At 49.0% G+C, this 13,568-nt stretch overlaps 1 protein-coding gene across 3 annotated transcripts in view; it reads right to left on the bottom strand.

Annotated features, from left to right (window-relative positions):
* The window catches only part of CAPN5 (calpain 5), a 54,882-nt gene that overhangs the window by 26,465 nt on the left and 14,849 nt on the right, over positions 1 to 13,568 (bottom strand). For all 3 annotated transcript variants that reach the window (XM_063394349.1, XM_063394348.1, XM_063394350.1), the window contains exon 2: positions 10,477 to 10,653. In XM_063394349.1, coding sequence (XP_063250419.1) covers positions 10,477 to 10,638 — 162 coding nt within the window. In that variant the 5' untranslated portion in view covers positions 10,639 to 10,653. The remainder of the gene's footprint in view (positions 1 to 10,476; positions 10,654 to 13,568) is intronic.

Below are 13,568 nucleotides of genomic sequence, written 5' to 3'. Positions count from 1 at the left end.
GATACAGCAATGAGAGTGGAGAGATACAGGAGGCTGTGAGAGCACTGCACTTCCCCAGGAGCAGATGGAGAGGGATTGGAAGGCAAATGGCACAAGTACAGAGACCCCAGACCTGTCATTCCTCCCACATGCCCTTTCCAAGGATGCACTCTTGGGAAGTCTCACCATTAATCCACCCAGGACTTCTTCAGTCTCTACCCAGCCAAGACTAATGCAGAGGCTGGCACAGCCTGCCTTTTAGCATCACCACACATCCAGACACAGCCCTTCCCAGGCCATCTCTCCCACAGCAAGTGCTTTTGTCTGGTGGCAAAGCCACTAAGGAAAAAAAATACTCCCAGGATACCAGCAGCCCTGAGGTCTGCAGAAGTCACTGCCAAAGCAGGAAAGCCTTCACATGGCTCACTGACAAACAGGGGGATGGGATGCTCAGAGCAGTGAGGTGAGGTGCCACAGATCACCCCATCGAGAGGCAGAAGTGGTCCCTCTGGGTTTCCAGCCCCAGCACAGCCCAGTCACCAGGGGAACCATCCTTCCTTCACAGAAATGTCACCTGCCTCCCTTTCACGCTGCATCACCCGAGCCAGCCGGACCCTTACAGCTGCACACATCTACAGTCTTGAGATGTGCAGAGGACACTGAGCAAATGCAGCTCTCAGAGATGCCTCCACCTGAATCTCCTTCCCTGAGATCCAGGTAGGCACAGGCTCTAGGGAGCTACAGCAGAGAGGTGGAGGAGGAGGAAGAAAAGAAGCTCCCAAGGCTGTTTAACACCTCTGACAGACACACCTCTCTGACTCAGCACAGTGCTGCTGGCCACCTTTGCCCAAATCCATCCATCCTCCATCATATCCCACTTCTGAGCTCTCCTACAGATCTCCTTTAACCAGCTTCCCTTGGGAAGGACTTGCAGGGTGAACCAACCCTGGCTTGGCAGTATCGTGAGTTTAAATTACACCCACAGTCCAAAGCCTGTCCTCTCACATGCCACACCATGCTCTCAGTTGCTCCAATGCTTTTAGGTGTGGGGTTTAACCTCAAGCAGAGGAACTGCTTTGGCTTGAAACAATATGCATCAAGCCCCAGACCTGGAGGATCACAGCCATGCAGGTACAAGTGAGGGACCACCAACCACAGGCAGGAGCCCTGAGGACGCTCCACATCTTGCACCACTTTTGAGCCATCGGTCCCCACCCTGGAGGATGCAGAGGTGGGACCGTGCTGGTGGAAAGGGAGGAGTCTATCCAAGTAAGTCCTGCTGTGAAAAACTACAGTATTTCAGGTGGAATGGTCCAAACCCAGCCATTCATCACAGAGCTAATGTGAAATCTTGGAGCAAGCTGATGTGGCCATGAAGCTCAGCTGTGCCGCTTCTGCCTCCAAGCAACATAATTCAGCAACTGCCCTGCCTGAATCCCAAATCCTGTGTCCCACTGAAAGCCAATCTTCTAAAACAGGATTTAGAAATCTAAATTGTGCAGAGGTTTTTGTTGGTTTTGTTTGTTTGTTTTTAATTAACCTAAGAGTCGAGTTATTGATGGGAAAAGAAGAACTGGAAGTTGCAAAGGAAAACTACTTCCACACTCCATTGTGCATATCTCAGATCAAAATCTCCAAACTGCTTTTCTGTGGAGACACCTCCCACACCCCCCTGAGCCATACTCTCTCCATTTCCTTGTCCCAGAGCAAGGAAATACCCTTTGGCTTGTGATTGTGTCCCATTCATAGCACCTCCATTCAAAAACAGGACTTGACCTCACCACAATCTAAATTAATCCTTGACTATGCAATGATGATGAAAAATGAGGTTATCATGAGTTTAGGCCATTTAAAGAAACTACTTTCAGCCCACGCCTATTCTGGTAATTCATACACTGGGTGTAGCTTTACAAACAGAATCCTGTTCTATGAGAAAACCACCCTCTAGAGATGTGGAGTCACAGGTTTCTGCTAACTGGGAGAAGGGACATGAATTCTTATGTAACTCTGTCAGTGGCATTTGCATTAGACCACAGTCAAAATTTAACCATCCATTAAGATGGTTTGTTCACCCTTTTCCTTCTTAGATGGGCACTGGGAGGAATGCATCACTGAGCAGTGGTTTCTTCACAAAGACCCAGAAATATCAAAGAACCACTGTTTTATATTTCTACTCACACACAGTCACTCACAAACTAACACACACATTCTCGCACGCTCTTCATGTTTTGTTTTCCTTCTGCAAGAGGCAGCACCATGCCTGATCAAGTCTTTTCAAGGGCTTCAGTGAAAGACACTTGCTCCAGCAGGAACCCCTGCCCTAACACAGGCAAATCACCTCAAAATCCCATCCTCTCTGAGGGCTCAAAGATTAGAGCTCACAGGCAGTGCAGGAACTCCCAGCTTGCACCAAGATTAAAACCCTTGGCTGATTCAGAGCGTGCATCCAGATCTGGACCCCAACCATAAGGAGGACATGGACCTTGCTTGCTGGAGCAAGTCCAGAGGAGACCACAAAGATCCTTGGAGGGCTAAGGCAGCTCTGCTATGAAGACAGGCTGAGGGAGCTGGGGTTATGCAGTCTGTAGACAGGAAGGATCCAAGGAGACCTTAGAGCTCCTTCCAGTGCCTAAAGAAGCTCCAAGAGAGCTGGAGAGGGTCTTTTGACAAGTGCATGAATAACAGGACAAGGAGGAATGGCTTGAATGGCTTTAAATTGAATAAAATCAGGTTTAAGTTAGATAATAGACATTCTTTCCTGTGAGGGCGGTGAGGCACTGGCACAGGTTTCCCAGACAAGCTGTGGATGCCCCATCCCCAGGACAGGTTGGATAGGGCTTTGAGTGGTGAGGAACACATTCAGTGCAGGTATTTTGGTGAGCAGCTGCAGTTTGAGCTCTGGGGAGAAGGAGTCCCAAACCTGGGACAAGAGGCTGTGAACTGCTGGCCAAAGAAGGAAGGGCACCTGCGTCCCATCCATGTGATCAAACACTCAGAGACTCTCCAGGCCTTCCCATGCTTGGACTGTGAAAGGATAAAAATCTAAGGTTTCCTTTGTCCGGGGTCCCTCCTCAGAGGCACCAGCTTGGGCCATTTTTCTATCACTGCGCCAAGATGAAGTAATTTTAATGATCCAGATGTCTGAGACTCTGTTATGGGAAAGCTGGGGTCATGTAAGGAAACCTGGTCTGACCATGGGTGTAGGGAGTCAAACGGGGCACTCACTGTCTCCCTGGAGCTGCCTGCTATAAAGGGGCTTTGGTCCCAGCTCAGCTGGTGGGAGGGTGACTGCCAGAGCGGCCCCTGGATGGCTGGACAGGGAAGTTTCCTTAACACTGAGCAACCAGGTCTAGTGGAAGGTGTCTCTCCTGTGGCAGGGAGGTTGGAACTAGGTGATCTTGAAGCCAAACCACTCTGTGCTTCTATGATAAGCAGCTCTGTAATTGCTCCACAGGGCAAACGTGCCCCTCCAGGACCCCAGAGCCCAGTCTGGGGGGATCTGCACACTCCCTCCCATGGAGCTCAGGGGCTGTGGACACCCAGGACTCCTTTCTGTGACAACCTCTGCTATTGCTCTGCTCTAACTCATTACCAATACAATAATTTCCTGTCACCAACACGCAGCTGCACTAAGAGCCATGCAATGAATCTAATCCAGGGATTTTACTGTCGCTTTTGCATCGTGTCCTTCTGATGCTGAGGACAGAGCAGACTGCTGCAAATTTCTTATCAAAGGCTGCACCAGTGCCAAGCAGCTTATCAAATTCAGTCCTCACTGGGGCTAAGGGGGAGAGTGTGTTTGCCTGGCACCATAAGGCCATGGCCCTGGGAGGATCTGGTGAGACCTGCTGGAATGCAGCCAGGGTCAGCATCACATCTAATGGGACTAGAGACCTTTTAAAAGAAGTACAAATAATAACAATGAATCTCTTGTTCATCCTTGAGGGATGGGGTAGCCTATGAATGCCTTAAAAATGTAAAAACAAGGTCAATTCAGAGATTGCATTAAATGATGACAAAATCCTTTCCTGGCAAGGAGCAGCCAGACTGGCAATCAGCTCCGGTTTTACTGAAAACAGCAGATAAATTAACAGACAAGTGGCTCATAAATTCTTAAGCTGAGAAATGCAAAGGTCTGGAAGGATTTTAACCCCTGTGATGGACCCCAGACAGAGTCTGTTGACTCTCTTCAGAGGAGATGATCCCTCAGTCATTCCAGCAGCACAGTGGAGCCCCAGCATCAACACTAACCCCAAGCATTCTTGGGGCGAGACCAAAACTGAGAGAGACAGGCCAAGACACTGCAGAAAGCTCAGTAAAGACACCCCTGGATCACAGGAGTTAGTATTTAAGTCTTTCTGGAAGAAACACCTCCAAGTGGGACAGCTGAAAGCTTTTGTACCCAAATGTCATCACCAGTGTAAGTGCCTCCCTGCTAAACTCTTGGTGAGCTTCAGAGACCAAAGAACTGCAAGAACCTAACCTCTGTCCTTCCCATTATCTTCTCTCTTGTGTTTCTGTCAGCTTCCCAACCTGCACTACACACTGGGGAAAAGACCTTTTAATGCAGAAACTTGTGGGCAGGGAAGTGCTGGTCCTGCTTTTAGTGAATTAGTTCATTGACTCCTTTCCCCTTCCAGGGAAGCCCCCAAGGGGATTGATTGTATAATCCTGCTTCAGCAAGAGAAAACAGCTAAGTGCTTAATAATGTAAGGAAAAGTGGAGCTAAGAGATGTTCTCCCATCCTGCAACACCTCCTCCAAAGACAACAGCATCCAATTGAGGAGACAATGACATAATATATCCTGCATGACAGGACAAGGGAGAGTGGCTTTAAGGTGAAATAGGGTAGATTTAGACTGGATATTAGGAAGAAATCCTTCCCTGTGAGGGTAGTGAGACACTGGACCAGGTTATCCTGAGAAGCTGTGGATGCCCCAACCCTGGAAATGTTGAAGGCCAGGCTGGACGGGGCTCTGAGCACCCTAGTCTGGTGGAAGGTGTCCCTGCCTAAGGAACTAGAGGATCCTTAGGATCCCTTCCAACCCAAACCTTTTTATGATTCTGTGAGTGGACAAAACCCTTATACACATATCACAGTAATACATACCAGAAAGGCAGGGAATGGCTATTGAAAAATCCTGTTTTCTTGGTTTCTAAAACAAGATTTCTCTTCTCTGTCTGGAAAAAAAAAACCTTAGGGCTGTGACTGAGAGCATCTCTCCCCAGTGCCATAGTAGGGCTGAAAATGCCATGGTCCTAGTGTCCTAAGAGCTCCTGCTTCCACAACCTTTCCCAAAACACCTGGCCTGTCTCTCTCTCCCACAACTGCTCTCTCAGGCTTTCCCCTCCAAATGACATTGCCTTCATCCAGACAAAATAATATTACCATTTAGCAAGAATCTACCTTTCTGCTCTTTAATCAGTGACAATCTCCCCTGACAATTAGTTCCTGCAGAGAAAATTCAGCACTTGCAAGTAAACACTGGAGAGAGATAAAAATACTGAGAAACAGGCATGGAGGGAAAAACTCTTCCCCTGAAGACTGGGAGGGTGTAGGCTTCATCCATGAGAGTTCCTCTGGTGGTTGCAACCATACAGGCTTGAACCCACAGTGCAAGGATGCAGCTCAGGTTCAACAACAACCACACATCACCTCGAGCCACACAGTCACTGTGACAACAGCTGGCTTGGAAACCCTTGTGTTTGTCACAGCTTCTTGTTACAGCACCTTTGGTGCAGCCCAGCATGGAGATCCCACCTGGACACCTCCAAGGGTCTTTGGGATCTCATGTCCCAGCCACTCAGCATCTTAGGGATGACCATGAGGTGCTCCTGCAATGGCCTGCAGCACACAGGAACACAGTCAGCACACAGCAGCCCACCTGCCTCCCAGAACAGGGAGGAAAAAAACATCTCCATGCTCAACCTGGCTCCCTGGGAAGAGCTGAAGCACCAGAGCATGCAGCTCATGTAGTTCAACATCCCAGCTGTGCATGATGTAAGCCTCTCACCAGGCTTCATTTGCTCCCTACAAAAGGTGCAGTGGATGCCCAAATTTGTCCTGTCCTGACCCATCCCAGGAGCAGGTCATGGCTTGGTGGGCTGAGCCTGAACCAAGTGGGCCTCTTGAGAGAAAACAAGCCCTGGGTAAGGCCCAGAGGTATTAAAGACAGACCCTAATTGAAGCCTGTAGCAATCCCATGGCACCACTAGAAGCACTCTGTACCCAAGAAGAGAGCTTGGGACAGCAATGATTAGAAGATATTAACTCTTTTCCCACAGGGTAGATGAGTCTCTTCTACCTTAGACCATCATGGTTTTTTCCACAGGGGATCAACAGACACAGCAAATGCCCCAAATCTCTCCTTATTTTTGCCATCCATCCTGTACCTCATCCATCCCCTTCTACTCATCTCTGTGCCACCCCTTCTTATTTATCTACCTCCCAAATATCCAGACCAGCTCACCCAATGCACAGACCAAACCTCCTGCTTCCAGGGTGTCCTGCCAGCATTCCTGTCCCAAAAGGGGAGGGCAAAACTCAGAGCTTGAGGATCAGGCTGAGATTTCCACTGGGAGTGGTACTACTTGCCTGGATACAGATCTCCCTCTCCTTCTCACGGCAGCATACAGAGCACAAGGGAAAGAAGTTTCAGGCCAGGTGCTGGGATTTGGGCTAAGCTCAAAAGTTCTGTTTAATTTCTAATGCAACAGCTGAGTGCTGCTGCCAAAAGGAGCTGCTGATGCTGCCTGAGTGATCTCCAAAATCTGCTTTGGCTAGGCAACGAGCAGCCAGCTTTGTTTTTAAGTGGATTCACTAAGCAGGGCTCTTCAGGACCCCCTTCCCTGCCCAGGCTGATGCTGTGGTTTCCCTCCCTCCAAAGCACTCCAGTAATTGGCTTTCTGGCTTCACAAAGGCGTCCAGCAAACAACCACCGGAGCCAAAACACGATTAGAGGGCTCAAACAGCTGCTCCCTCTGCAGAGATCTGGCATCCAGAGCGGGGCTGCAGGCCAAGGAAAGCAGGGAGGGAGGGAGGGAGGACACGCTGCTGGAAATAATAAGGCTGAGCCCGTTCCAGGAAAGGCTGCAGTGCTGGATGCAGGAGGAAGTTGAAGCAAAACAGCCTGACCAGGGAAGGGACCAGAGCTGTTCCTCAGCCTCTTCTTTTCCCCTCTGCCCAGAAAAATCTCAAGCAAAAGGGAAAGCACTGTGGAGATTGGGGGTTTTGTGTTTTTTTTTTTTTTTTGCCAAAGCACCCTCAAGCTTTGGGAGTGCATGGAGGAACAGAGAGGAAGAACAGTTGGGAAGGCAGAGATGCACACATGGAGGACGGACTGTTGAGATCCATACCAGCACCATGGAAGTATACAGAAATAAGATCCTGCCTCTGCCAAAGTGCATTCCCAGCACCCCAGTGAGTTCACTCTGGTTACTTTTCATTGCAAGTGCTTCATCTGAAAAATCACAGAATGGTTTGGGTTGGGAAGGACCTTCAAGATCACCTAGATCTGACTGGCCCGCTGTGGCCAGGAACACCTTCCACTACACCACGTTGCTCAAAGCCCATCCAACATGACCTTCAACACTTCCAGGGATAGGGCAGCTACAGCTTCTCAGGGCACAATTTATCTTCTATGTCTGATTTCTTTCCGTAGATCACAAGTGACAACTTTTCCGAGACAGCAAGTGGTTGTTTTTAACAGTGGGTAGCTTTTATTTCCATTCTCCACCCACTCTGTTCCCACAAAGCCAGAGACACGATGAGCTCTTAGGTTTTATCGCAGTTTTAGCTGAAACTCTCCAAAACAACCCATGGCCATGGCCCTGAGAGATCAAGTGTGTACACACCATTCCTTCCCTGCAGACAGTATCCTTGCGACTGGGGACTCCATTTCTTGGTAAGGAAATCCCCAAAACAGCATCTGCCAAAAGCTGGGAGTATCACTACTTGCTTTTTTCTAAAAGAGATTTATCTGTGATTGCCTAAGAGAATATCTGCTGGTTGTAATAGAAACAAGATGCTGTAGTTTAATAACTGCACCATGCCATTCAATAGCACACAAGCAGAACAGTTGATTTAAACTTCATGGACATTTTGGACTCTACTGAATCCTGCATTAACTTGGAAAAGCTGATAGTGATTGCTTTCTTGCAGAAGATGCTGGGATTTTTCCTGGACTCTCTCCCTTAGAAAGCCAGTATGAAGTCAGACAGAATCAGGTCCAGCAACTAAAAATGTCATTTTCCATTGTCTGCTGGCACAAAGCAATTCTCCCCATGAAATTTAGTTACTTTTGCTGAAATGAGAGATTTCAATTGAGAGAAAGAACATAGAGAAATACTTTTGAGAAAGAGGCTTCTCGAAACTTCAGCAGCAAACAGGGCAGGTGTGAGCTCAAATTCTTTGTTAATGGTGATTTTGTGGTCAAGGCAGCTGATCAAACAATCCTACCAGACAGTGGCATCATGAGTCTGCTACTGCTCAGCATGCATTCCTTCTGACGCCCAAGCTGCTGGCAAAGTTCCCTTTATCTGGGGCAGAGGCAGCAAAACAAGGACCACCTCTGTGTCTTGTTAAGCCACAGGACCTTGCTGGCACATGGGACCCACTTCCACCCTCCATTCCCACTGACAGCCCATGCCAGAAAGAGCCCTGGTTCAACATTCCAATGTTGAATGAAATGCTAATCACTTTAAGGGTCTCCTCCTACCCAAACAGTTCTGTAATCCTATGAAACTGCAGAGCTGGGTGGCTGGAAAAAGTTTGAATTCACTCCGTGCTTCAGCAGGGATGGGTTTGGACTAGGTGAGTGTGACATCCTACAGGTGAGGTTCAGAAAGCTTTCTTAGAAAGAGCTCCTGCTCCAAAGAGCAAGGCAGCAAGATGATAATACCCGCCTGAACACCAAGGGCTATGAGTGAGATGGAAGCCAGAAAAGGAGATGGAGAAAAGCTCTGAGATGTTCAGCAGAACACAAGCAATCATTGTCCCTCTACAAAGGGATCCAACCCTCTGTCTTTAGACATGGGGCTGAAGTAATGTGTGTGACCTGGCTGCAAACCAGCAAGAGGGTCTCAAATACCTCCCCACCTTTTAGTTGTTTAGAAAGTCTCAGCTATCACCTCTCTGCTGTATAAATGGGATGTGCAAGGAGTATTCCTGTTGGCCCCCACAGTGAGACCAAACCATCGTTGGACCTGTCTTCAGAAGGCAGCTGTGCACAAGGCCTCTTTTCCTGACAGCAGACAAGAGGAATAAACTAAAACACACACAGGGCTTTGCACAAATCCAGTGTCCAGGCAGAGCTGGAGTGGAAGATACAAAGGCAGAGCAGAGGGAACTGAGGCCTCCTCTCACAGGGAGCCTGGTGGGATGCTGGGGGGCTCAGCCCCTCTGGCCACACCACAAGAGTGAGTTCAGCTCCATCTCTCCCTTCACACAAAGGCTTTTGTCCACCCCCCTGCAGACTGCCCTCGCCCAGACAGGCACAGCACTGTCTTGTGGAAGGCCAGCTGGTTTTCTGGGCTGTCAGCGGGGGCCAAGGCGATGACGGCAGCTCAGGCAGCCCTACAACACTCAAATGGCACCAAATCACACAGCACAGGAAAAGCACAGGCTGGGCAGAGAGGGCTGCTGCTCCCCACAGGGACGGAAGGAAACCCAGGTGTGTGAGGTGCTGGGATACTGCCACTCCCCAGGCACAATTAGCACTGCTACCTGGGATTTGGCAGTCAGAGCACTGCTCTCATGGTCAACTCCAAGCAGACAGCCATGACAAGACATACAAACTCCCCATAGTGCCTTCAGGTCCTGACGTGTGTCATTTGGGCTGGCACTGAGGACACCAGAAGAGGGACTGGCAACACTGGGCAATGTTACTCCCCAGCCTCCTGTAACCTGCCTTCATGACAGACACAGCAGCACAGAGGAGAGGCAGGGGACATGGTTTTTGCATAGAAGAATAATGGGTGCAACCACCCTCTTCCCCAAGGATCCCCAAACCACCTCACCTACCCAAAGCTTATCTTCTTTTCCCTTTCCAAATGGACCATGCAAGAGTATTCAAGCAGAAGGTGTCCTTGCCCTTGGCAGGAGGGTTGGAACTAGATCTTTAAGGTCCCTTCCAACTCAAATCATTCTGTGATCCAGAGATAACACTCAGCTTTACTGGGTCCACCAACCTTACACAATACCAACCCAGCTGCAAACCAGCTCTCTGGTTTATGCATGGGGAAACTGAGTCACAGAAAAGCCTCTTTTGCTCTTGGACCTCACTGGATGCGGCAAAACTTGGACCTGAGTGCAGCAGGTTTTCCTGGCACCTAGAGGCTCACAATATCAGGTCTGGGTAAATAAATGCTGTTGGGGAGAGGAGGTGCTGGCTGGGGCTTGGCAGCCTTGGCGAAGGGAGCACTGTGCATTTTCAGGAACACCTGAGAGCAGAGATGGGGGAGAGCAGTGTTGAGGGCCAAGGGGATGGGTGCACTTACTCTGGGTCGCTTCCACTGGATGCCCTGAATCCTTGACTTGTAGAAGAGCGAGTCATCGTTGGCGGGGAAGAGCGGGTCCTCAAAGAGCTGCTTCCGCCGCTGGCACTCCTTCTTCAGGGAGGCGTAGCGCTGGTTCTCGTACGGCTTCACGGAGGAAAACATCCTTCCCCACCAGCCCTGGAGGATAGGCAGAGCAGGAATGAGACCGGGCACGGGCTGGCCAGGGACACTCAATTCTTCTCTGCAGCATCTGAGTGGCAGCACCAAGGCGGGGTGGCTGAAGACAACCATCTCTGAGCCCACCTGCACCTTGGTGATCCCTCGGGCTTGGGACTGCCCTTTACCCCCCCAAGCTGGCCAAACAACATCAAACCAGACATAGCAGTAGGTAATAAATGGTGTCCTGCTTCTTAACAAATTTGTAACTCATTTGGGAAAAACACAGCCCTCAGAGGCAAAGGAGGAAAAAACACCCCCTGCAAGGTGTGCACAGCTCTGGGGGCTGAGCCCTACCCAGAGCACCCCCACCACAGGGCCTCTACTCACAAAACCGTGCATTTCATGATTTTGTCAGACACGCTAATTTCTCAGCAGACTTTATCAGATCGGGTTTTAATTAAAAAAAAGGTCTCCTGGCAAAGCACCACATGTTTCTGGATTAATTATTCTTTCCTGACAAGTGTCTTGCTTCCAGGGCAGAGATGTGAATTTAGCAATCCAGACAACAGCAGGAAACTGATGCTCAAATGCCCCCCAGAGAGAGATCAGCACCTCTCCATCACTGCTCCATCACCTCTGCCTTTTATTCACTGGGTACCAACCCCTTTGCTCAGGCACAAGGAAAAGGGGTCCTCTGCATAGTTCCCCACTACCTAATCACAGTTTTTTTTCAAAAATCCTTCCCTAAAGTTTCTCTGTATTTATTTATAACAGTCACGAACAAGCTGTATATCTTCCCAAAATGGGATGTCCTTTTCCAAAAGCTGACCACTAGTGACCTCCGTCTGGAAATGCCTAGAGTGGTTTCCTAAAGAAATGGGAATGCGTGTGCCAAATAACCATGGAAGCATGGAATCACTCAGAAAAGACCTGTAAGACCACCTATGCCAATCATTAACCCAGCACTGCCATGTCCACCTTTGGAGCACGTCCCTAAGTGACATAATTCCAGCTTTAGCCTCCAACGTGGTAAAACTAAGGGTGCCCCATCCAGTGGGTGGAAGCATCCAGCAAGCTGACCTCTCATCCCTCCTAGTGAGACATATAGAAACCATATGCTTGTGGCATCGTAACATGTGGTGGGATAATGAAGTTGAGATAATGGCTAATTGGAAGCAGCTAATTTGTAAACATACCAAATCCCAAGGATTATATGATCACTTGTCGTTGGCAGCAATTTAAGTAGAAGTGTCACATCCCTTGTTAATGAACCACTAGGATTAGCTGAAGGAAAGTAGGTGTCTGAGAGCTGAACTAATGCCCATTCTGATGCTCCAGGAGCATTGCCCACCCAGTCAGCCTTCTCTCCTCTGGGAGAGACAAAAACACTTCACTTGTGGAAAGCTGAAGAGCAAAGCACAGGTTTTAATTGACGACATTTATCAGCTTGATTAGCAGCACAAGTGCTCATCACTCAGAGCTTAAGTGAACCCAAAATAATCCCCTTGCTGGCTGCCCCACAGGTCTGTGCTACTGAAGACGAGTTGCAAAAGAAGCTCGTGGGGATTTTCTCCCTCCCATCAGTACCAGATGCTACAAAGAGGCCCAAGTGCATCACCTGCCCTCAGAAAAGCCTTAAAATTAAATGGCCTGATATAAACTCCCAAATAATACATCAAATTTGCTCCTTGTGGAAAGGCTGACAGCCTCACTGAGCAGTCAGAGAATGCACCCAGTAGTCCAGTCCACCCTGCTAAGATGGCCAGGGAAGGCACTCCAGATCTCCAGCAGAGGAAGGGATTGAAAAATAAGGGAGATGTACCCAGGGAGGTCATGGGGACATCCTGGCACTGAACAACCTCCATTTGAGTGACAATCAGGCAAAGACTTTCACAGTGATAGCACTCACTGCTACAGAGAGACACATGGAGAGCAGCAGGGCTGGGAAAGGATGGCTGGCCACTGCCTTCTGCAGGAATACAACAGGCTGAGAGAGGAGGGAGATGCTGTGAGCTGACATGCAAGGAGAATTGCTTGGACTGGTGCATGAACTGGGCTGAGAGACACGAAAGGATATTTCCATGGGAGGTTGTGCAGAAAGAACCAGCAGGATTAGGAAGGGAGCCTGGAGAGGAGGGAAGGAGAGAGGTCTGGTGCTATTCTAAAAGCCACGCTCAAGTTAAAGGCAGGAGTTTTGGGTTTGATGTAGGAGATGCTGGATCCAGCTCTGCAGCCTGTACTGTGGCCAAGGGCTGGCACTTGGCTACTCATTCATAAATTACTGCTACACCCTGCAGCTTGGAGCTGTGCTTTCCAATGATCCCTGCAACACTGACTTTCACAAGACACCCTGTGCAATGCCCATCCCTGGGAGAACAGGACCGTGGTCGTCTCAGCCAAGGAGTTCCAGCCTTTCTGATGCCTGAATTTGCCTGAATTTTGCCCTGCTATCCCACCCTACAGTGACTGTCACCTTGCCAGCCATCTGTCCTCGCTGCAGGGCTACTCTCACATGACAGCGTGTAGATGGATTTGAGTTGCAAAGGAAATGCCAAGCAGAAGGGGAAGGGATACTGTTCAGGATCATTTAGAAAAACAAACAAATTAAAAAAAAAAACACCTTGCAAAATAATTAAAAGGAAGGGGCAGAGGGAATGTTCTTAGGGCAATGTTAAAATTCATTACTCTCTCTAATTTGCAGCATTTCATGCTTACCAGGCTGAACTTCACCCCTGCCACATTAAAATGCCCAGAGGCTGTCTAATTATTCTTTGCCTTCTTGGACCAAGCTTAGATGCTCCAGGAGCGCAAGAATTGGGTGCTTTCATGCCTGATTTGAATTAACAACCCTACACTTGCATATGCATGTGTTTGCATGTGACTGGGGAGAGGAATCTGCACTCACCAATCTTAGCATGCGTTTTTATAAACAG

This window comes from Prinia subflava, chromosome 3 (assembly GCF_021018805.1).
Source record: "Prinia subflava isolate CZ2003 ecotype Zambia chromosome 3, Cam_Psub_1.2, whole genome shotgun sequence".
Classification (NCBI taxonomy): domain Eukaryota; kingdom Metazoa; phylum Chordata; class Aves; order Passeriformes; family Cisticolidae; genus Prinia; species Prinia subflava.
The sequence above is the reverse complement of the archived record's forward strand: the minus strand, read 5'-3'. Positions and strand labels throughout refer to the sequence as shown.